We start from the raw sequence: 25,012 nt of genomic DNA on the forward strand, positions 1-25,012 counted from the left end.
ATAAATAATTTGGGTATGTTGTTATTCTAAAAATTTCGTCATTTCGAAATTTTTTTAAATGTTTATTTTGAGAGAGAGAGTGTGTACATCCAGGGGAGAAGCAGAGGGAGAGACAGAATCCCAAGCAGGCTCCACGCTGTTAGCTTGGAGGGGGTGGGGGGACTCGATCTCATCAACTATGAGATTATGACCTGAGCTGAAACCAAGAGTTGGACGCTTAACCAACTGAGTCACCCAGGTGCCCCTCATCCCTAAAGTATTTATATAAACACATACACCTTTGCTTTACAAAAGCAAAGCAATATGGAAGTCTAAGTCATGGAAAGTTACTTTTGTCTGAGATCAACAAAATGGTATCTTGTCCCTTTCATCGTCCTTATGAATCAACAATTAATGATCAACCATGGTTGCAGAAAGCTCACATTCCTTTACAGAGGATATTCATGACAAACCCTGGATTTGGTCCAAACAAACAAACAAAAAAGTGTTTGGCTTTTTTTATGTTTAAGTTTTTTTAAAAGTTTATTTATTTTGACAGAGACAGAGACTGCATGATCAGGGGAGGTGCAGAGAGATTGGGCAAGACAGAATCCCAAGCAGCCTCCTCACTGTCAGCACAGAGCCCGAAGTGGGCCTGAACACATGAAACCTAGAGTCAGATGCTTAACTGACTAGCTGCCCAGGGGCCCCAGTGGTTTTGTTTTTTTATGGAAGTTTCATTTGTAAAAATGTCACTGAAATTCCTAGCTCTGATATTAATCCAATTAACTGCACAGAAATAGAGTCCCAGTTCTTGGACTGGGTCTAATTTCCCTTCCTTGTATCCATAGTCTTCTCTTCCCATATCAGAGTTACCACCAGAATACCAAATAGTTCTCACTTCATTTATATAAACTACTAAGAGTTAACTTTCATTTTGCAAAACAAAGCTGAACTGCACAGTTTTCTGTACATTTAGGAAAACCACTTGGCAATTTATTATAAAGGCCCATTTCTGCCAGAAACCTGTTGAGCAGGAAACCTTCAATGGGAACATGGAGTATGAATTCATCTTTTTTCCTAAGTTTGTTAATTTATTTGGGGGGGGGGGGAGAACGCACGTGCACAGAAGTGGGGGAGGAGCAGAGAGAGAGGGAGAGTATCCCAAGCAGGTTCTGTGCTGTCAGTGCAGAGCCCATTGTGGGGCTCTATCCCATAAACTGTGAGATCATGACCTGAGCCAAAACCAAGAGTTGGCTGCATAACTGAGCCACCCAGGTGCTCCTTTGGAATAGAATTTAATAAAAGTCTTCAAAAAGAAGGAAGTTGTTTGTGTTGTCTACTTTCATGTCTTGCTATATTGTAACAATAGTAAAGAACCTGTGGCCCTTGGAAGAGCTTTGAGCCAATGCAAAATATAACTGGCCTTTTGATTAGAAAGTAACTTATTCACAACTGGGTAGTCTGAGCCAATATAAAAATTTGCAGTCTTACAGGTGGAAGATGTTTTAAATGGCTAAATATGGTTAGAATTGAGTGGTGAAGGATCTTACATGGTCTCAAGTCTCCTAGGCAACTGGAAGTTTCAAGGAAAGAGCTACCTGGCAAAAGATATTTAGGAATATTATTACAAAATACAGGCATTCTTAATACTTCACAAAAATTAGTACAAATTATATACAAATGTTACACTGAACCATTAGATCATTTGCTTTTACTTTTCACATCTACAGTCATCTCCAGTGAAGGAATAAGGAGACTGGGCACATTTTGAGGTAGATACATTATTCTTCAAATTAACAATTCCATGATTGAAAGACACTTCCATGTAGCCTTTCCAATATGCTAATTTTACTTTATATAGCACTTATCAGGTTCACATGATTTCTTTTTCATAACAGTTTTAAGATCAGTAGATTGGAATATATTGTAGATATATGAAATACACCTAATATGAATCTATTTTAGGGTGAATGGATTATTTTTTGAACCAAAAAGACCTTTAATACACATTGTACTTGAGGAGAAGAAATGCCATTTTTGACACATTGATTTCATTATGTAGTTGAAATGGCAGGATTTAAAGGGAAATTCATATATTTAGTTGCAAATAACTTACCTGGCCTTACACTTGGAAATGGGGGTTGTCTAAGCCAGTTTAATGTATCTTTGGGCCTTCATATCTTCACCTGTAAAAATAAAGACCTTAAACAGATCATCTCTAAGGAAGCATCTAGTTTCACACTCTGATGGGACAAGCTTGGCTAACATTATTAGTGCAGTGCACTTTGAATATGGAAAAGATGGTTCTTAAAGTCTAGCAGATTTCAGATAAATTGCTTCTACAAGCCCTGGTCCTTCCTGGGCCCTACGATTTGGAAGCTTTGGGGCTATTTAATTAAACAAGGAGGCCATTAGATTGAGGTGGCTTTAAAGACTTAGTAGCCTACATAAGCAACCCAAAACCTAAGCCTGAAACACCTCAAGGTTAAATCAAAATCTAAGGATAATGACAAATAGTCAACAAGTCCTTCCTAAATAAGGCAACACTTCAGCTATAGCCAATCAAATCATTCCCTTGCTTTGCTTCCACTCTTCTAAAATGTCTTTTCCCTAGTTCCTGTTGGTGGAGGGATCCTAACCATTTCTAATTTGATCTTGCCTGATTTGAGTCCATTTTTATTCAAGTAAACTCTTAATTTTTTCTTTTTCGTACACTCCACGCCCAATGTGGAGCTTGAACTCATACCCTGAGGTCAAAAGTCTCATGCTCTACTGACTGAGCCAGCCAGGCGCTCCTGGTAAAATCTTCCTTGAAAGCCACCAGCACTACTTAAAAGTCTTAAAAGTGAATTTATACTTTGAGGGCTCATCTTCACTTCTAAGAATTGAACTCAAGGAAATAACTACGTAAGAGGACAAAGATGGATGCATGCATGTTAAAGAATATTCAAACTAGACCTTATAATATAAATAACTGGGAACTAAAGAATCTCTAACTTCAGGGGAGTTAGGTGGTCCCATGCAGTACTTACGGACTTGGGAAGTTATTTTATCTTCAATTTTTTGAAGTTATCTTCTAATTTTTTCTACAATGAATATAAATTACTTTCCTGACCAAGTTAATATACCACTGGCTAATACGTTAACTCTTTCTTTTGCACATTTACTCACTGCTCAGAATCACTGACATTTTTAGTTTAGTCTAAAAAATCATCAGTCCCTGAAACTGCTTAATTCCGGAGCTACTAAAATTGTTTCCAAAATGTGGTAAGACTGGACATGTTCTGCCCCCCAGAGGGGCTCCAACTGAGGAAAAAGAATAACTTACTGAGAAAAAAAGCAATTATAAGTGACAGATCAACCAATTATTTGTTGTTTTTTCTTAAAGCCAGGAAAAGACAAAACATATGTCCTCAGAATTTCCAAAGAGTTTCTTCTTAAATCATGAAGAGCCAGAGAAACAAGGTACTGCAGCAAACACTTTTAATAAGAATACAAAATTCACACCAGAGGCACATTCTGGGGAATGTAAAGGAACTATCACAAGTATTAATTCTGCTGGAAGAATAAAATAAGGCTCTCTCAGAGTACAAATATACAGGAAGGAATGATTTAAAATAGGCTTATGATTTACAATCACATTACATTGTACATATTAAGCACTGAAAACAGGCATATTAATTAAAAAGCCAGCTAAAAGGCATTTGAACATATATAACAAATCTTACAGTCCACAAAGTTCATGTATAACAGTAATTTTAAGTACTTCATTTCAACACAAAAGAAATGAAGATATATTAATTTATGTTTATGACAAAAATCAAGGGAACTTATATTTAAAAGGCTTACATTACTGATAGAACCACACGGCAGACAGGTCAACCACATGACATGAAACCAACCAACAGTGCTGAGCAACTAAAACAGTACTGGCCTTTCCAATCCCCTTTCTTGTTACCACCGCACTGTCCCGTATTACCTTTTCATTGCTCAAATGAAAAATATTTCTCCATCTTCTCATTCCACGAAAGGAATGAAGAAACACCAAACAGCAAATTCAAAAGTTGATTTTACCATAAACCTTAAACACGGTTTAACGAATACAAAGAAACCCAACACTGATACACGGTGTTCCTTTCCAAGGAAGGAATAGACACGTCAAACATTATCTGAAAGGGGTTTCTTTATGGATTATGTACATTGGTTGAATGAGAATTACTGTATCTGAGAAGGCACATATCTGTGATTTAAGGCTTGACCGGTATTGTTACATATGGAAGTCCATGAAAGCTGTCTAGGAATTCACTTCTGTCAAAATGGAATTTACCCCAAAACTAGCATTCTAAGCACAGATTTCTACTCTAGAAACCATCAAGAGTTTCTATTCCAAGTCCACCTGCCAAAAAAAAAAAAAAAACAAAAAAAAACACAAACTTCTCTTAAGCAGGTTTCATTGTGAATCAAAAGAAGTTGCTAACATAACTGCCCAATGACTTTGGGTGATGCAAACTCTTAAGCTCTAAAGCCTCACAGAAATGACAGTGTGATTCCTGCGTCTTAAAAAAAAAAAACAAAAAAAAACAAAAAAAAAACAAAAAAAACCTCTAAACAAAAATACAATAGTACAGATTCATTTTTAAAAAGGTATTGGCCACAACTCCACAAGCCAATCAGTCATTCATCAGAGCTGCTGCCTCTGTGTGGATGCTGCAGGAACACCATATAATTTTACTCTGCAAAATAGTTTCTTTTTTCTTTAAGACAATACATGAAAATGAATCTCTCAAAGATGTTGAATATATTCATATATAAAATATCTGATGTTGATACAAATCATGTAAACCTCCCTTTGGAAAAGTTACAACTGGCCCTCATTGCCAGGACCAAAAACCTTGAATTTTTATCTTGTCAGTGCAAATCTATATTAGATGTTTTCAAACTACAGAAATAGCCATCAACCCTCACAATACAAAAGGATTTCTCAAAAAGGAAAATTACTGTGTTCAGATTATAGAAATTATGTTTACATTAAAATCACCCACCTTCCCATCAAATTTAACAGTTCAGTTGTTAAAGTATGAAAAAGGGAAAAATTAAAGCTGTTTGTGCAAGAATCACTACAATGGTTGTGGTCACCCCTTCCCTAATCTTAACCTAACTCTGCTTAATTCTTATTAGGTTTGTTTAGAAATATAACAACATGACTTTTTTTTTTCCAGGTATGCTTTTACTGTTCTTCAAGCCAAGATGGGGCATCCACTCCAGGGGTTTTCAATTTGATATGGAACTGTTTAAGCGTCTGTTCAAGCTGCTTCTGATTCCCAGCAAAGTAAGCGGCAATGGCATTGTGGAAAAGGACCAGCTGATTGTGCAATACCTTAACCTGTGAACAGGGCAGAGTTACAAGACCAAGCATTAACACCAATGGCAATGAAATTTAAGGTGACTTATTACATGTCCTAACTAAATAGTGTATCTCTCATCAGGAAAAGCTGCTTTAATAACGACAAAGAATTTCACACACACACCAACGGTATGTTGCTTTGCAGGGTCACTGAGGCTTTGATGACTTTTTAATTTCTCTAAAGGGAATAGGTCATTTTAAGAAGCTGAACCAGGGGCGCCTGGGTGGCGCAGTCGGTTAAGCGTCCGACTTCAGCCAGGTCACGATCTCGCGGTCCGTGGGTTCGAGCCCCGCGTCAGGCTCTGGGCTGATGGCTCACAGCCTGGAGCCTGTTTCCGATTCTGTGTCTCCCCCTCTCTCTGCCCCTCCCCTGTTCATGCTCTGTCTCTCTCTGTCCCAAAAATAAATAAAAAACGTTGAAAAAAAAAAAATTTAAAAAAAAAAAAAAAGAAGCTGAACCATACTCAGACATTATTGAGGGCATTAATTAAAAATATTATTAAATATTATTAAATCCCCCCTCAAAATAAGTATATTCAAAATTAACTACTGAAGAGGGAAAATTACACAGTTACTCTACAGTATATGTTATATACCAAGTACGGACATCATTAAGGCTAAATCTTCTATAAAACTGAGTAGGTCAGATACTTTGAAATACTGCAGTTCCCTGCAAAGAATCAAGCCAAGTGGCAGCAAGTGTTGCCCAAAAGCCAATTTACTTGAAGTTCGTATGACTCTCCAATGTTTTCAAATACTTAGCGTTTCTAACGATAACAACAGTATGTTTTAACCAAGTAATGCTACTTGTGTAAATCTTTATTAAAGAAATCAGTAAAGGATTGCAAAGATTTATGAATAAAGGTGTTTCTTTAGCTCTCATTTATAACTGTAAGTGCTCGACAATAAAGTATAAAATACTGACTTATCCAGCTAATGCAATATTTATTAAGATTGAACTTTAATAGTTTTAATGATGTAAAAACATCTGATATAAATGCTAAGAAGAAATAGGATATGGCATTTTATATGTGGTATGACATTTACATTCACTTTATTATACACACACGCATGGTCTCTCTAGCTATTTCTTCATCCATTTACCTCTAATAAAGGACACAATGCAAACATTTACATTGGATATTTTTGATTTGTAAAGCCTTGATTTAAAAATTAAAATATTATAAAAACAACACACTCAAGATTATAAAGTAAAACCTTCTGATCCATACTTTTGGCACTTATCCCCTCCCCTGCCACCCAAAAATCACTATTAACATTTTATTGTGTTTCCTTTGAGAATTTTTCTAGGCATATACATACTATTTAAAAACACAAAGAGACTGCACTATGCACACTTTCAGTACTGCTGTTTACTCAAAATATCTTAGTTTTTTTATTCTAGTCATATATTTATTCACCTAATATTAAAAAAATTTTAAATTTTTTTAATGTTCATTTATTTTTCAGAGAGGAGAGACAGAGCCCAAGTGGGGGAGGGGCAGAGAAAGAGGGAGACACAGAATCCAAGGCAGGCTGTAGGTTCCAAGCTGTCAGCACAGAGCCTGAGGCAGGGCTTGAACTCATGAGCCGTGGGATCATGACCTGAGCCGAAGTCTGAGGCTTAATGGACTAAGCCACCCAGATGCGTCTCAACTATTATTAACTACCTTCTATGTACCACACACTGTTTTAGGTGTTAGGGAAATAGGAAAAAATCCCCTCCCTTATGAGCTTATAACCTTAGCGAGTGGGGAAAGAGAGGAGGGAAGTAAGAAACAAAAATAAGGATTGACATCCCAGGAAATTAGTATCTCAAGCCTTGAGAAGAGGTTGGGCTAACTCGCAGACCAGGAGGGCATCTGGCATTGCTGATTTATCTAAAAGTTATTTAAAACAAAAGAAATTTCTTCTTTCCTTCTGATAAAGATTAGAAACATTTCTAGCAAGGATATAGTTTAAGAGAACCAGATAGCATGAAACAATGAAAACTAAAAAATGTCCGTACAAACTAAAAGAGGTCCATCTTGCATTTACCTGGTCAGACCTTTAAGGCCTGCAACCTTTGTAAATAAAAACCTTTGGTACCGGGTACAACAAGGGCAACGATGAAACATTTAACACCATGTGTCAGGCACCGTACTAGGGATACAAGAATACAAGAATGGTAAGACACGGGCAGTAGAAAATGCCAGTATGATAAATGAGCAGTACAAGTACCCTGGGTTAACTTTTTTTTTTTTTTTTTTTTTTTTTAAAAGGGCACTCCTGGGAGAATAGGTTTTTTTCCAGAAAGGCTGGAGGAGAACCCTGGAACAGAACACTAATTCCTCTGCCCTCTGCTTTTGAGATATGAGGGCTATTTCAAAAGATGATGCGCCTCAACCTAAGAGCAATTACTAAGGAAACAGGATAATCATACGGAAAGCAGGTTTCTAAAAGGCAATTTAGTAAGCAAGCAAAGTATTTGATTATATTGGATTGTTACCATGATGGCCCCAAAGAATTACTCCTCTCCGCATCCACACCCTTGGGGAGCCTTCTGCAGTGAAAATGAGCCTGGCCATGTAATACTAGAAAATGAGGCCTGATAAGCAAGTGCTTGCCCTCCTGGACTGCCTCCACCTTGAGAGGAAGCGCAGTCTAGCCTTTCTCCATGAAGCTCACAAGGAGGACCTGTCACTTCTGCTATGCCCAGTGCCCCAGCAGGCCTACCAGCTGAAAGTGGAGCCGGAAGAACCCATCTACCCAGCCCACATAATTGTGGTAAATAATAAATCATCGCCGTTCTAGTCTACTAAGTTTTGGGTATTTTGTTATGCAATAAGAGATAAGTGGTACATCTATGAAAAAGGTTAAGAACGCAGCTTCCTCACAATGAATAAGGGGGAGAACAGGCTTAGAAAGAGGAAAGGCTAAGCTGGGTGATAAATAAAGGAACTGAAGAAAGGCCTGTACTTGGGGAGGTTAGGAGTTGGGAGACGAGAGAAATGGAGACAAAGCAGCTAGGAAACAGATTCAAACAAGAGAGGCATACTGCTACTAACCAGTCCCAAGATCTAATTGCACTTTTGGAGTAAATGTAATATAGGTATCTTTGAAAACTTTTACTTCCAATTTTCTAGGAAGACCTAACAATTGCATTAGGCATAGTTTGATACTGGTCACAGCTTCCCCAATTTGTATTTGTTATTCATAAATTTTTTTTAATGTTTATTTATTTTTGAGACAGAGAGAGACAGAGCAGGGAGGGGCAGAGAGGGGGGAGACACAGAATCTGAAACAGGCTCCAGGCTCTGAGCTGTCAGCACAGAGCCTGTCGTGGGGCTCAAACTCATGGAATGTGAGATCATGACCTGAGCTGAAGCTGGATGCTTAACTGACTGAGCCACCCAGGTGCCCCTATTTATTCTTTATTTGAGAGAGAGCAAGTGAGCGAGTGGGGGAGAGGGGCAGAGGGATGGAGAGAGAGAGAGAGAGAGAGAGAGAGAGAGAGAGAGAGGGAGAGAGAGAGAGAGAGAGAGAGAGAGAGAGAATCTTAAGCAGGCTCCATGCTCAGTGAAGAGCCTGATTTGGGGCTCCATCCAATGACCCTGGGATCATGACCTGAGCCAAAATCAGGAGTCGGACACTTAACCAACTGAACCACCCTGGTGCCCTTGTTACTCATTTAGATTATTAAGTACAACATCCCCATTATTGGTATTGTTCCTTTACAGGAATTACCCTAAAGAGCTTTGGAATCAGAAAGCATATATGGCGATGTTAGTTGTACTACTTTCCAGTTTTCTTTGTGATACCAGGTACAGGTCACTTCCAATTTCACTGCCCAAGGTCTTTATCCGTTTATCAGGGATGCCATTACCAAACTGAATTTGCAGGGCTATTGTAAAGGGTTAAGTGAAATGAGATACTACCTAGCACAGTGTCTGACACAGAATAAGTACTCATTCAATTTCAGTGGAATCTAAGTTTACCTAGTAGACAGTCAAATCCTCAAATGACATGGACTTTTCCTGGTAAAATTTCACTTACTTAGAACCCACTGATTTGGAAATTGCAAGAAGTATGACTGTAATATTGTGATTTAACATTAAGAAACACATACTTGGTCTTAGTCCTCATTTCTGTCACAAAGCTCCTAAAACCCGTAGCAATAATGAGCAATAATGATGAGCAATAATGAGCAATAATGATGATAGCAAACACATATAGTATTCATTGTATGCCAGGCGCTGTTCTAAATTATTTATACTAACTCATTTGATTTTCCTAACAACCTTAAACATATGTCCCTCTTTTACGTATGAGAAAATGGAGTCACTGAGAGGTTAAGTGACTTGCCTCAGGTCACACAGTTAAATAGTAAAGTAAGATTCAGGGGCGCCTGGGTGGCGCAGTCGGTTAAGCGTCCGACTTCAGCTCAGGTCACGATCTCGCAGTCCGTGAGTTCGAGCCCCGCGTCGGGCTCTGGGCTGATGGCTCGGAGCCTGGAGCCTGTTTCCGATTCTGTGTCTCCCTCTCTCTCTGCCCCTCCCCCGTTCATGCTCTGTCTCTCTCTGTCCCAAAAACAAATAAAACGTTGAAAAAAAAATTAAAAAAAAAAAACAAAAACAAAGCTCCTAAAACCCTTGTAATTTCCAAAGTGATAAGAGTGAAGGGAGCAACTTTTGTTCTAATATTTAGTGTGTGTCCTGTTCCTGAAATAGCCCCAGAGCTATACAGGTGGGAGGAATGACTTTTGTTTGGAACAATCACTTTCTAATCATACCTGACTTTGTGTTAATGAGATTTCTGGAAAGCCCCTAGAAAACCAGAGGTAAAAGCTGGTTGTCAGGGGAACTAAATTGTGATTACAGGGTGGGAATTTCAGCTCCACTCCCTAACCTCTGGGGAGGAGATAGAGGTTACAGGTTGAATAATTCACCAATGGCCAATGATTTCATCAATGATTCCTATGTAATGAAGAGTCCTTAAAAATCTCTGAAGTATGAGGTTTGGAGAGGTTCTGGGTTGGTGAATATAGCCACATGTTAAGAAAGTGGGGCACCCCCAACTCTATGGGCACATAGGCTCTTGTGCTCAGGAACTTTACAGACCTTGACCCCTATGTACTTCTTTATCTGGCTCTTCATATGTATCCTTCAATATTTCCTTGTAATAAACTGGTAATCTAGTAACTAAACTGCTTTCCTGAGTTCTGTGAGATACTCTAGCACATGACCCAAATTGAGAGGTTGTGGAAACCTTCAACGTACGGTCAGAAGCACAGGTGGCAACCTGACTTGCAACCGGTGTCTGAGGGTGGAGGGGATGGGGGCAGTGTCAGAACCAAACCAAACTGGAGGATACCCAGCTGGTGTCCAGGATCGAGCATCAGTTGGTGTAGGAGAAACCTCATACATCTGGTGTCAGGAGTGTTTGAAAAGTGCTATGAGTGTAAAAGAAGACAGAGTTTTCTCCTTTCCAAAGGAAGAAATGGATGTGAAGTTTACCCTAGCATGATGGGAAAAAAAAAAAAAAAAAAAAAAGGTGTGTGCTAAGCAAATAAATTTTGTTAAAAAGGTACAGGGGCACAGCTGGCTTATCAACGCTGATTGCCTTGACATGGCCTTCCATCCAAGGGCAGAAAACAGCCAGGGATGCTGCAGAAGGAATTCCTCTGCTTGACAGATCACTCAGAAGAACTATTTTTTTTTTTAAATGTTTATTTGTTCATTTTTGAGCGAGAGAACAAGCAGGAGAGGGACAGAGAGAGAGGGAGACACACAATCTGAAATGGGCTCCAGACTCTGAGTTGTTGGCGCAGAGCCTGATGCGGGGCTTTAGCTCACAAAGTATGAGATCATGACCTGAGCCAAAGTCGGATATTTAACCGACTGAGCCACCCAGATGCCCAAGAACTTTTTTTTTTTTAAGATTTTATTTTTAAGTAATCTCTACAAACATGGGGGCTCCAACTTACAACCCCGAGATCAAGAGTTGCATGCTCTACTGACTGAGTGAGCAAGGCACCACAACTCAGAAGTTTAAAGGGTCAATTTACAACCCCACAATTCTGTGCTTCTAACATGAACATATTTTTCAAGCACCACAGAGGCACTTCTTCCAAATTATTCATCAGTAAGCACCATTCGAGTTAATAGTATTACATATAAAATTTGTTTAAAACATTCTTAATACAGACTTCTACTAAATTCATATTGACCTTTCTCCATGTCTAGAGAGAAAAGTTTTACATTGCAATCGCTTTTAAAACAAGCTTTAAAATGATACACTGATTTGCATAAGTACTAAAAAAAGGTCAGATTATTCTAATTAAAGTTATAACCAGGGTTCACTTTACATGGGTAGAGTTTAATTTCAGGACCAAATCTCTTTCTTTCTTTTTATTTTTTTTTAAGTTTTATTTATTTAAGTAATCTCTACACTCAACATGAAGCTTGAACTTACAACCCCGAGATCAAGACTTGCATGGTCTTCTGACTAAGCTAGCCAGGTGCCCCCCAAATCTCTTTCTTGTAAGACATTGGTCAATTAAAATTATAACTAGCAAAAAATAAGCAAAATAAGACACTGCAGCTTAGCTCTCATTTGATTCCTATTTACATAAAAATGTTTTTAAAAACTGAGCTCTTCTCAGTCACCTGTTCTTCTGGAGAACAGGTTATGAGGGAGTGGTCAAAAAAGGGCTCCAAGAGCAGTATGTTTTAACAGAGGGTGGAAGAGTTCCCACATGACCTTAGATAGGGAAGAACTTTTTTGTTTTTAATGTTTTTTTTTTATTTTGAGAAAGACACACACATACAGAGAGAGAGAGACAGAGAGAGAGAGAGAGAGAGACGTTTACAGTGCAAGTGGGACAGGGGCAGAGAGAGAGAGGAAGAAAGAGAATCCCAAGTAGGCTCCATGCTTTTGGCACAGAGCCCTATGTGGAGCTCGAACTCACTAACTGCGAGATCAGATCATGACCTGAGCCAAGATCAAGAGTCTGATGTTTAACCTGAGCCACCCAGGCGCCCCGGAAGGAACTTTTCAAAACTAAAAACTCATAAAGAAAGGATTGAGAAATTAAATTCATTAAAATTTAGAGTTTCTATTCATCCAAAGACAGTGAAAAGACAAGTTACAAACTGAGGAAATATATCTGCATTACATGTACTGACAAAGGTTATGTATCTAGAAAATGTAAAGAACTCGACAAACCAAAAGCAACCCAAACCAAAAGAACAAATAACGTGGATGGGTATTTCACAGAGGAGGAAACAGCGACAGCCAATTAAATCTGAAAATATATCCAGCCTCAGTAGAAAACAGGAAAGTTCAAATTAAAACTAACTTGATGAAAGAGGACTTCAACTATCTCCATTTTGACCTCAAAATCTCTAATTGACGAAGTTCTTTCCAGCTTATCTCTTAAGTCAGGCACAATACCCTGCGGGCAAGGCATCCAGTGAGGAACAAGAACTATCGCCTCAAGCAACAAGGACTGCCGAGAGCCCACAAGACCCCACGAGCCTCATCCCGAGACAGTGATTGACTTGACCTTTACTGCCTACCTGTACAAACCCATCGCCCTTTGTCCCACATTTTCCTTACAGAAACGGAGAAGTATTTCTAGCACTTTGGAGGACGGTCTTTGAGACATTGTCTTCCCAGTACTGGCCTCACTGAAATAAATTCTTTTTCTGTTTCACCACCGCTGGTCTCTCTTGCCTTTGGGTTCTGTCAGCAGTGAGTGGCCAAACCTGGTCTGTTTGGGACCCTCGGAACCAGGCTCTCTGGCACCCCTGCGCCCAGCGACACTGGGATGCCATTTTATAGCCTCTACATTAAGAAAACTTAAAACAGTTAAAACTCTTGCCCACTGTTGATTGTTGTATAAATTCGTACAACTACATTTGAAAACGACTTGGCATTAATCCACAACATGAAGGATGCATACACCCCACCGAACAGCGTTTTAACTTGTAAGAATACACCCTAGAGAAATCTGCACCTGTGTTTTATGAGACAGGGACAATTATGTTCACAGCAGCACCGTTTTTAGCATTAAAGAACAAGGAAACAAACTGAAGCTTGTATTTACAGGAGAATGGATAAACAAACTGCAGTCTCTTCACGCAGTGGGGACACTATATAGGAGTGAAAATAAATGCACTGCAGCCACGTGCATCCATGTGGATGAATCTTGGGAACATCAGACAGAGCAAAACAACGAGCTGCAGAAGAACACCCATAGGAGGATTCCATTTATACGGAGTTCAGAAATACACGTGTGACTGAGTGACACATTCACAGGTGGCAAAACTGTAAAGAAAACCAACAGGAACAAAAAAATAGGGGTTCAGAATAGGGGTTCTGGAGGGAGGAGAAGGAGAAGGATGAAGTAAGAGAAAGCACGGAGGAGGCTTCATTTCTTAACCTGGGTGGTGGGTGGATGGCTGTTTTGTTGCTGTTATTCTTCATATTTTGCCTATATGTTAAACATTCTTTTGAATGTACTTAACATCTTTACATTATTAAAAAAGGGAAAGGTTATGAAAGATAAAGTCTGTCTATACATCGTAACTTTGCTGAGCATCTGCACTATTCAGTGCTCTAATGAACTAGTCATCCCCCTTTTATATTCAGAGAGAAAAAACACCACACCTAAAATGTTACTTACGCTCATTCATTCAATAAATATTACTAAGGGTCTGTTGTTGTCAGGCACTAGTCTAGGGTCTGGAATGCAAGCAATCAACAAAAAGACAATTCTGCTCAAGAAGCTTATATTCTATTGAGAAGAAAGAGAAACAAGGTAAGTAAAATATACGGTATGTTAGATGATGGCATGTGTTACGCAGAAAAATTAAGCAATGGGGAATATGAGATACATATATGGATGGCAGAGTGCAGCAATGTAAACAGAACGCTAGAAAAGGTCTGAGGTGACATTTGAATAAAGACCTAAAGGAAGTGAGAGAGTGAGCTTTAAGATACTTTAAGTTTTCTTGTTTTCTGTTTTTTGAGAGAGAGCGTGAGTGAGGGGCAAGGGAGAGAGAGAGTTCACAAGGTGGGGGAGGGGGGAGGGAGGGGGGAGGAGGGAGAAGCGGGGCTCACCCAAAGTGGGGCTCGTGCTCACTTGAAGCAGGACTCGAATTCATCATGACCTGAGCTGAAGTCAGATGTTAAACCGAATGAGCCACCCAGGCACCCCGATACTTTATGTTTTCTAATGAGGCTAGAAGAATAAATAACACTCTGGATGGAGGAAATAACAAGTACTCTAGTCCTAAGGTGGATGGTGTGCTTGGTTTGTTTGAGAAACAGCAAGGAGGCCAGTGTGGCTGGTCATTGTATTAAGGGTGTGGTAGGAGATGTGGTCAGGTAAGTAATGGGGGGGCTAGATAATGTGGGACCTTAGATGTCATCATAGAGACTGTGGCTACTTTTCTGAGTGAGATGAGAAGGCACTGGAAGATTCTGAGCAGAGACATGACAATATCTGATTTACTTTAATAAACATGCAAAGGTAGAAGTAGAGAGACCTGTTAGAATACTACAGCAATAACCCAGGTGAGATAATGGTGGCCTGGACAAAGGTGGTAACAGAGGAAGCAGTGAGAAGAGGTGGGATTCTCAATATACTGTGAAGATAAAGCCAATAGATGAGGCTGTGGGAGAGATCAAGGACAAAGAAGGTGCCAAGAGTTTTGCCCTGAACAACCAACTGAAAGCATAAAGCTACCGCACACTGATATATGGCAAAGGCTACGAGAAGGGCAAGTGTGGAGGAGGGGGAAATGTGGCTATCAAGAACTCAGTTTGGGACAAGTGAGAGATGGTTTTTCAGGCAGACACATGGCAATGCTGATTAAGTAACTAATTTTGAGAGTGGATAGAGTTCAGGATAGCAGTACAGTGAAGAAACAGATTAAGATAATTGTTACGGTTCCTTTCTACTAAAATTTTGAGAAAACTGCTTTCTAAATAGAGGTGTGTGTGTGTGTGTGTATGTGTGTGTGTGTGTGTTTGGAATAAAATATATATATTTGGAAACTCAAATGGCTCCCCCAAAGCCTTTCAGATGAAAGGCTCTCTCTTTCAACAGAAAAACATTATTTTAAGGACAAAAACTAGCTTTTCTTTCAGAGATTTTTAAAATTCAATTGAAAGTTTATGAACCAGCCCATTAATTAAACACTCTTCCCTACTTAAAGGTATTTTTAGCTTTCACATTAGTAAGTAACCTACCTGGGTCACAAAATAATTTTACAACTTGCCTTACTAGTATGATCTGGCCTTTCTTGTTTTTTTGTTTTCTTTGGATGATCCTTGGCTCCTGGAGTTATACAGCAACTGAGGGGTTTCTGTATTTTTAGTGTGAGATTCTAACTTTTAGAAATAGATTCTAGACAATTACTTTATGGCTTTTTGGGTCATGAAAATTTTTGACTTGAATGTTAAATCCCAGTGTTTTAGAATGAAAGGAGACAATAAGCATAGAGTGCGGGATTTGATTCATGTGGTGTACCTGGAGAGAGCTGTTACAACAGTCTGAAAGTTACTGTCAGAAAGCGGGAAGGGCGTCAGACAATTTTGTAGCTAACTCTACGAGTGTCAATCAACACAGATGTCCACTGAGAAGTCAGTTTCTGTACCCCCTTGAGGTGGCTGACAAACCCAACACAAAGACACAGCAACAAAGCCTCAAACCAGGTGTATTACCTGTACGCAAAATGTTCCCCAACTCCACTGAAACGTAACCCGTGGGAAATCAAGGAAAGAGGGTGCTTTTTAAGACTGACTTCTAGTTTTCACAACAAAATGACACAATACCCATTTTCACCAAAACATTCTCCCAGTAATTGTGAGAAGGTTGATGTGTAAGCCTCTTAAAGTATATCCACACTTCAGAACAGTTCCCTGGTATAGAGACAGCCTGTAGGGATTCATAGCTCTTCAATTGTAATCATGGAAATAAAGTATAAAACTTCATTGTTACTTTAATCTCAGAAGCCTTTTTATACCAAAACAGGTTAACTTACCTCATTTTTCTATTAGCACCGATGATGTAAGTGTTATCCTAGTACACTATTTAGTTTTGGTAGTATGTCTTAAAAATCAGATGGACATTTAAATAGGAATGGTAAACTGACTCTTAACCACTCAAACCGTTACTAGCCCAAATATAAATGGGAACTAAAATAGATTAATAAATCAATTATCAATATGAATATACTTACTTTCTACATAAACAAATTAAAAGCTTTGGGCTTTTCTGCCTATTTTTGCTTCATTTTCTCTAAATTTTTGATAAACTAATTTTCACTACAGTATGTATTCATATGATGTCTTCATATAATGACTGTATTATTTATAGAATATCAATGCAGCTCTGACCGATGCCACAAAGAATCCTCAGGACGTTTAAGAACAATTAAGTAATACAGAAAAAGAGCTGCAAATACAATTTTAAAGAGAACTAATTTTTGCAATCTTTATAATGACTGTGCAGTTGTCACTATGTATAAGTAGTTTTAATGAGACTTAAAAGTGTTAGTCTAAGTTACTTGGCTTGTTTATCAGGTTTACTTTAGTAGACTATTTGGCCTTGTGAAAGTCAGTGTAGGATAGATACCAGTTTCTCAAACAGAACTGGGAGGAAGATAGATGAAGAAAGTAAGGTGGAGGAAAGGTCAGAATGTACTTTTAGGAGAAGGTGCAAAAAGCCAAAAATGCTTGAGGAAGTATTTTAGGGTCATTACACTTTTGCAATTTACGTTTGTATTTATATTATCGGATCACGAGAAATGATGAGCACACAGAATAAAAAAAAACGCCAAGTATTTTTGTCAGTATTTGCAAGTATTTGATATGGTGGGTGACACTTTTGTGAAGCACTTTCTATGTGACAGGTAATATGTTACCCTTGCATCTACTCTGTACAGGCTTCTCTTCTCTCCATGTTATAGTTAAAAAAACACTCAGAAAGTTAAGTAACTTGCTTAAGGTTAGATAGTTAGCAGATGAGCTGGGAGTGGAAGGTCTTATCCCACGACAGGTCCATGTTTTTTTTACCTATGCTAACCTGACTCTATTCATAAGGCAACAGACATTTTGGAAAGCTTTTAAACAAAGCTTGAAACAAATAAACAAAAGGTATGGCAGGGCACTTAAAGGAAAGGTAGCAATGTACAGAAGGTATGTTTTAACCTCCTTCTTCATTTTGTCACTGGCTCTGATGTGGCATTTAAACATCCTCGAGACAGGATCTAACACAAGGTTTGGAGCACATGAAAGAAATAAAAGTTAATTCTTTTTAAATTATGAAGAGTAATGCAATATTAAACTTTTGTACACTCTTTCCATACTTACACAGCAGGAACTATTTATTTATGTATGTCCTAACTTAGAAAAGATTTAAGGAGGCTATAAGGATGAGTGAAATACAAGAGAGAAGCAGAGACTTAAAAAAGGAGCAAAAGAAGATAGAGGTAACAGTTCCAGGCAGAAATGGGATGATGACAAATTTGACAAATTTTCAAAACCTAACAGCAGAAACAATTACAGTAATTTAGAAATACACTAAATCATTGTGAACTCAATTACAAAGAACTTTCATAAAGATCTGCCAAACAATGAGCAACCCGGATCAGACATAAGCAAAACCACGATAGCAACATCTGGTGAATGACCTAAAATATGCCATACAATACTTTGATTGTTAAAGGGCAAAACAAACTTCAACACTGACTACTAAGGCAGAGACAAGCTGAGGTTTTAAATAGAAACTGGGTAAGAGAAATTTAAGAGCAGGCCTGAGAGCTGATGCCAAGTGGATTATACCGAAAACTTTCTCCCGCTTACACAGCATGTATCAATAGAAGATAAATACCATTTACAAAGTTTACCAACCGAAAAATTTAAAGTATTACTGCACAGGCATCAAAACCATAAAAAGGTACTTTATTTCTACCAAATGAACTTTTTTTCCAAATCAAATTTAGATTAATTACCTACTTTCTTATCAGAGATACTTTAAAAAAGAGGCACTATTTAAAAAAAAATTTAAATGTTTATTTTTTTTATTTTTTTAACGTTTATTTACTTTTGGGACAGAGAGAGACAGAGCATGAACGGGGGAGGGGCAGAGAGAGAGGGAGACACAGAATTGGAAACAGGCTCCAGGCTCTGAGCCATCAGCCCAGAGCCCGACGCGGGGCTCGAACTCACGGACCGCGAGATCGTGACCCGGGCGAAAGTCGGACGCTTAACCGACTGAGCCACCCAGGCGCCCCTAAATGTTTATTTTTTTGAGAGACAGAGAGACAGAGCATGAGCAGGGGAGGGGCAGAGAGAGAGGGAGACACAGAATCCGAAGCAGGCTCCAGGCTCTGAGTTGTCAGCACAGAGCCCAACGCAGGGCTCGAACCCATGAACTGTGAGATCATGACCTGAGCTGAAGTCAGATGCTTAACCTACTGAGCCACCCAGGCGCCCCAAAAAGAGGCAACTTCTAATTCAAATAAAAGTAACTTGTTTTAATATATTTATAATTGTTCAAAGCACTGACTCTCCCAATAACTCTATAAAATAAGGGTTTATAGTGAGTGAACAACAATACCGAGGTTAGGTTAAACATGTGAGGAAAAGTTGAAATAAAATCTTTTTTTTTTTAAGATTTTATTTTTAAGTATCTCTACACAACGGGGGGCCTGAACTTACTACCCCGAGTTCAAGTCACATGCTCCACCAACTGAGCCAGCCAGGCACCCCTAAAATTATTCTTTAGTAAGAAGTCTCTAAACCACTAACATGTAAAGAATTAACTCCTTTCTTTACCCCTAATTATTTAAACAGGGAAGTATACCTGTCTTGGCCTTTTATTAGGTTTGTGAAGTGTAATTTTATTACTTTGTAATAGCTTTGGAAATGCCTGTCATGTCAAAGCAACAGCTGAGAAAAAAGTACGATAAAAAATATGGGTGTGGACACTGGGAAGGGAGTTAAGAGAAGGAAAGACAAATATGAACCACAAGTGGAGGTGGAAGAATAGATTTTATTTTTTGACTCATTGGGATAGGTTTCAACAAATCTTGGACAAGTATGTTTCAAAAAAAAAAAAAAAAGCATCCTAGGAGGGAAAAAAAAGGGCAGTCCTATTTCGAAAAGCAGATAACCGATGACACACAATTCCAGTAATGATAGGTCACAGAATGTGCTGAGGCCTCATAATTCTTTATCCAATGGTAGGTTAAAATTCTCAATGCACAGGTTTTCTCCCCCTTTAACAAAAATGTCTATCGCCCTTTCGTTCTATGGTTTACAGTGTTAGCTCCCTCCCCTTCTTCCTTCCTTCTAAGAGCTCCAGTTTTGGATATGACCCACATGGCTTCTGTTTTTCAAGGTTATCTCCCATCTTCTTCCTCTACTATGTTAAGAACCCTACTTGGAGCAGCATTATAGCACATTAATTAAAAGCAGGGTTGTGGAGTCAAACAGATCTAGATCTGAATCCTGGTCTGGTTGTGAGACTTTGGGCAAATTATTTAACCTCTGAACCCCATTATCATCATCTGTATGCTGGTATATGATCATCTAGATTACAGCAGATAGATACACACATAGATATTAAACAAAATACTTATAGAGCATTTCCTCCATATACAGATTACTCAAAGATCAGTGTGCATCAATTCACTTGCTGAAGAAGGGGAATGCTCTATAGATGCAGCCATGGAGCTTACCTCTAAAGAAAGAAACAGACTAACAGACATTCACAGCACAGTATGGTATGTGCTTTAGTTGGAGAAAGCCCTGGGTAGCAGGGTAGTACACAGGGGAAGAAAGAAACTTTCAAGTTGCTAGAGGAAATATTAAGTACCAAAAATCCTTCAAGATAGCATCTGAGCTCCTAGATAAATACGAATTTAGGTACAGAAGAGTAGTTAAGGAGCTGAGTATTTCCTTCAACCAATTAGGTGACCTTGTTCTCCCTGGCCTTTGGACATTGGGCAACAAGAACTTCCAGCTAAACCAATGGCCCATTCACACCCATCGTTATATTCATAAAATAGTTTTCCATTGTAAGTGTGGTTCTGTATTATATCTCGGAAAACTTTTTTTTTTTTAAAGATTAAGAACCCAATCTCTTATATGACTTACAAAAATTCTGATCGTATGTACCTAACAACTGTTTATAAGCTTAATAAAAAAGCTTTATCAAAATTTGTTATGATAAAACCACTATTTTTCTTTAAAAAAAAAAATCCACAAGCAGTTATACTACACTCTACTTTAAGAACAGAAAATTTAACAAAAGTTTACAGATAACTTAAAACATATGCTCCAGAGTTTCTTCAAGAATTTTTTTTTTTGTAACCTTTTCCACTAATGCTCATGTTACTCATTCTTGTGTGGTTCTGTTCAAGTCATGCCACCTAGCCTAGCAGGTACTTCTAAGAGCCCACACTGTCCACACTAATATTCTTCATCAAATTCTGTAGTTCTTCTTCCTCCTGCATAAATCAACATTTTGTATATAGTAGGTTTTACTAAATGTCCTCCATTAGACTGTATATTGCTTGTCAGCAAGAAGTCTGTCATAATACCTTTATACAATACTTCCTTAGGATAAGACATTAGAATAGCCCCAAACAAGCACCTTAAAAATTTTACTGAAAGTCTGTGAAAAGTGCATTTTTTGAAAATTTAATGGAAGAAATACAGATAGAAAACCAGAATATTGTAAGGTGTAACATTATAGGTGGAAGGCATATGGTCAAAACCAAAGTGTTGAGTCATTACTGAGAGGACTTCAAGTAAAGGTTAAAAAGAACAATGCTAAGTCAAATTATTTATTTTTTTAAAAGTTTATTTATTTTGTGTGTGTGTGTGTGTGTGTGTGTGTGTGTGTGAGAGAGAGAGAGAGAGAGAGAGAGAGAGAGAGAGAGAGAGAGAGAGAGAATATATCCCAAGCAGGCTCCCCGCTGTCAGTGCAGAGCCCTCCATGTAGGTCTTGATCATGTCCTGAGCTGAAATCAACAGTTGGACACTTAACCAACTGGGCCACCCAGGTGTTCCTCAAATTCTTAAACACTGCTAGTGTCTTCTGCAATTTTACTCAGAGATGCCAATTAAAGGTTTTATTTTGAAGTAAATCAAAAGACTGTAACTAAGGAGAAAAGTACAGTACTGCCACTGCCACCAAAACTAACGCAGATTACTAGTGATCTGTTCAAATCTTAAATTGATCACTTGAAAACTCACCTTAATCACAAAACCTGGCAATCTGACTTGGGTGATACATAAGGTTGGCAAAATAAGTGAAATGTGGATCTGAGCAGTACACAGGTATCAAACATTTTATAGAACAGATAACACTACAGAAGTAATAATTAAGTAAATTTTTTAAAATATTTATTTTTGAGAGAGAGAGGGAGAGAGAGAGAGAGAGAGAGAGAGCGCAAGGAGGAGAGGGGCAGAGAGAGGGAGACACAGAATCCGAGCTGTCTGCACAGAGCATGACTCGGGGCTCGACCTGAGATCATGACCTGAGCCAAAGTCAGACACTTAACTGACTGAGCTGAGCCACCCAGGTGCCCCAAGAAGTAAATTTTTATAAGTGCACCCTATTCACACAAAGTGAAAGCAAGCAATCCATTCCCCTCTAACATATACAAAAGGAAAATGAAACTCAAACTCTATCCTCCAAATGAACTGATCACTTCTGACCAAAAAGGGTCAGAAAATATAAGTACCTTATAATTGCCAGAGAGACAGAGAGAGAGAGAGAGAGAGAGAGAGAGAGAGAGAGAGAGAGAGAGAGAAGACTAAGTCAAATCTATAAAAGTCAGAGAAGACCAAGTCAAATCTATAAAAACAACAGTTGATGACTATAAAGCTATCCCTTCTGGGAGGCTTTTAAGTCTTATGTATAAAATACTTCTTCATGGGGTGCCTCGTGGCTCAGTCGGTTGAGTGCCTGACTTCGGCTCCGGTCATGATCTCAAGGTCCATGAGTTCGAGCCCCGCGTCAGCTCTGTGCTGACAGCTCAGAGCCTGGAGCCTGCTTCGGATTCTGTGTCTCCCTCTCTCTCTCTGACCCTTCCCCGTTCATGCTCTGTCTCTCTGTCTCAAAAATAAGTGAACATTAAAAAAAAATTTTAAATACTTCTTCACAAAAATCTGGAAATCTCAGCACAACTGACGAATTGGTTAGCTAGTTGTACTCTCTCTCTCATTCACCAGTTGATGATTACAAATTTCATACTGATTCCAGACAGGTATGCCTTAGATGATACTAATTTCAAAAGCAACCCTCAACTCCCAATTCTTTTTGGCTGCATGGTTTATATAAAGATAGTTAATTTCTGCCTCTTTTCCGAAGAAAGAGAGGAGGCAGTGCAAACCCCAGACAACTTTTTCCTCCTTCACGTGGGTCTAGCAAAATGTTTAAAGAGGCATGGAAGCCAAACCACTAGCAATAGCAAACATGGTACTATACATGAAAACATTTTCTTTTCTTTTCAAATTTGTATTTAGGAAATATTTTCTGGTATAAATAAAAGGTACTATATCACACCATTTCTACATTTCTAATCTGTCACTTAAGAATAATGTAGGGAACTCATGTCCTGGCAAGTTAACTGTTTTTCTATTCTCTCCAACACAAAATTGATCATCTGATTTTAAGCCTAAAGAAAAATTATAGGCTATATAAATACATGTATTAGATCATGTCTGAAAAATAGAAATCTAGTTGGGTCTCATTTTGAAAAAAAGATAAGGTGTATGCTACTTAAAAAACAAATATTTTCTAGCTATACTTACTTTCATTTCTTTTAAAAATCTAGTCTTATCATTTCAATAAGTAGGATCAAAACTGAAAGAATATAAAAAGTATACAATGAGAAGTCTCACTTTCACTCCTGTCTCTGACCAGTGTCCCCTTATAGGTAACTGATTTTAGTTAATTCTTCCAGGTTTTCTTATGCAAGCACAAATCTTTATGTAAAATTATACATTTTTATTTCCTTCCTTTCTTACACAAAAGATATTCTACCATATACACTGCTTTGCACCTTACTCTTCAATTAACAGTATGTCCTAAGGATCCTTCTATCAATAGCATACTTACTCTTTTTTTCTTTAATAGCTACAAAATATTCCATTCTGTAAATGAACCACAGTTTATTTAACTTGTCCTCTACTGGTGAACTGCTGCGTTGTTTCTCTTCCTTTGATATTACAAGCGATGCCGTAATGAATAACCCTGTACCTATGTCACTTCATCCTTACGTAGGCCCTATATACCTGTCTGGTTTCATCCAGAGCTATTCTTCCCCCATCCTCATTATGCTCTGGCCTCACTGACCTTCAATTGGCTTTTGCATATTCTATTCCTTTTATTTAAAATCCCTTTCCTCCACACACCTTAAGTCAGCTCCTTTGTAGCCCTCTGGAATTCAGCCTCAGTGTCACTTCCTCTAGCCTTCCACAATACCCCACACCAAGCCAAGTCCCCTTTGTATACTCACATGACTCCTCTATTTTCCCTTTACAACACTTATCATAGTTTGTATTTATATAATTATTTGGTTAATGCCGATTTCTCTTATTTGACCATAAGCTCTACAAGGGCAAGCCCATTTATATTTCTACTATTTATCCCTGGCTCATAAAAAAGCAACCAATAAATATTTGATGAATAAAAGAATAAAATGTTAAAGGTGCCAATTACGTATCGATCTGCTCTTAGTATTTTATTTTACCTTTTAAGTATCTCTTGACATCCTCAGTTCATTCCATATCCACTACCACCACCCTAAACAAGTTCTCATCATCTCTTGTCTAAACTACTATATTCACTCTCAGGTTCTAACTAAGATCAATCTCCATATTTTAGACTTCTCATTGGCCAAGAATTCTTTCAATGGCTACCCACAGATACTAAAACAAACTTTTCCTTAATGTAGTCTATAAGACCTGCATGGATGGTCTGGCCTTTGCTTGCCTCCCGGTCAGTCCTATACTCTAGTCACATTGGCTCCAATCATATTTACTCTTTGAACATACCACACCCTCGCCTGCCACAGGGCTGTTACATATGTGGTTCTTTCTACTTGGAATACTCTTTGCTTCTCATTTTACCTAGTTAATGCTCAACATCACTTTCTCATGGAAGCCTGCCCTGACCACTTAATGAACTATGTACCTCTCCTTGAGACCACCGCTACAGCGAAAATTTTATATACATGTTTCGGTGTGATTTGATCAATGTTGTTTCTTTTATTAGGCGATAAGCTCTTTGAGGGTAGAATTTGTTTTTGTTTGCTCACTGGGTATCAACAATATCCAGAACACTTCCTGGCACGCAGTATGTATCTAATAATTGTTTGTTAAATGAATGAAAGGGGCGCCTGGGTGGCGCAGTCGGTTAAGCGTCCGACTTCAGCCAAGTCACGATCTCGCGCTCGGTGAGTTCGAGCCCCGCGTCGGGCTCTGGGCTGATGGCTCAGAGCCTGGAGCCTGTTTCCGATTCTGTGTCTCCCTCTCTCTCTGCCCCTCCCCCGTTCATGCTCTGTCTCTCTCTGTCCCAAAAATAAATAAACGTTGAAAAAAAAATTAAAAAAAAAA

The 25,012-nt window shown here is 38.5% G+C and overlaps 1 protein-coding gene across 6 annotated transcripts in view; it reads right to left on the reverse strand.

The window, feature by feature from the left end:
- Nucleotides 1-3,448: 3,448 nt before the first annotated feature.
- Nucleotides 3,449-25,012, reverse strand: part of ARFIP1 (ADP ribosylation factor interacting protein 1) — a 129,508-nt gene continuing 107,944 nt past the window's right edge. For 5 of the 6 annotated variants that reach the window (XM_045055768.1, XM_045055770.1, XM_019828849.3 and 2 more), the window contains one exon: nt 3,449-5,365. In XM_045055768.1, coding sequence (XP_044911703.1) covers nt 5,210-5,365 — 156 coding nt within the window. In that variant the 3' untranslated portion in view covers nt 3,449-5,209. Of the gene's footprint in view, nt 5,366-19,218; nt 20,893-25,012 lie in introns of those variants that run through there. The other variant, XM_006930819.5, reaches the window with a different exon arrangement.

This window comes from Felis catus, chromosome B1 (genome assembly GCF_018350175.1).
Source record: "Felis catus isolate Fca126 chromosome B1, F.catus_Fca126_mat1.0, whole genome shotgun sequence".
In the NCBI taxonomy this organism is placed as follows: domain Eukaryota; kingdom Metazoa; phylum Chordata; class Mammalia; order Carnivora; family Felidae; genus Felis; species Felis catus.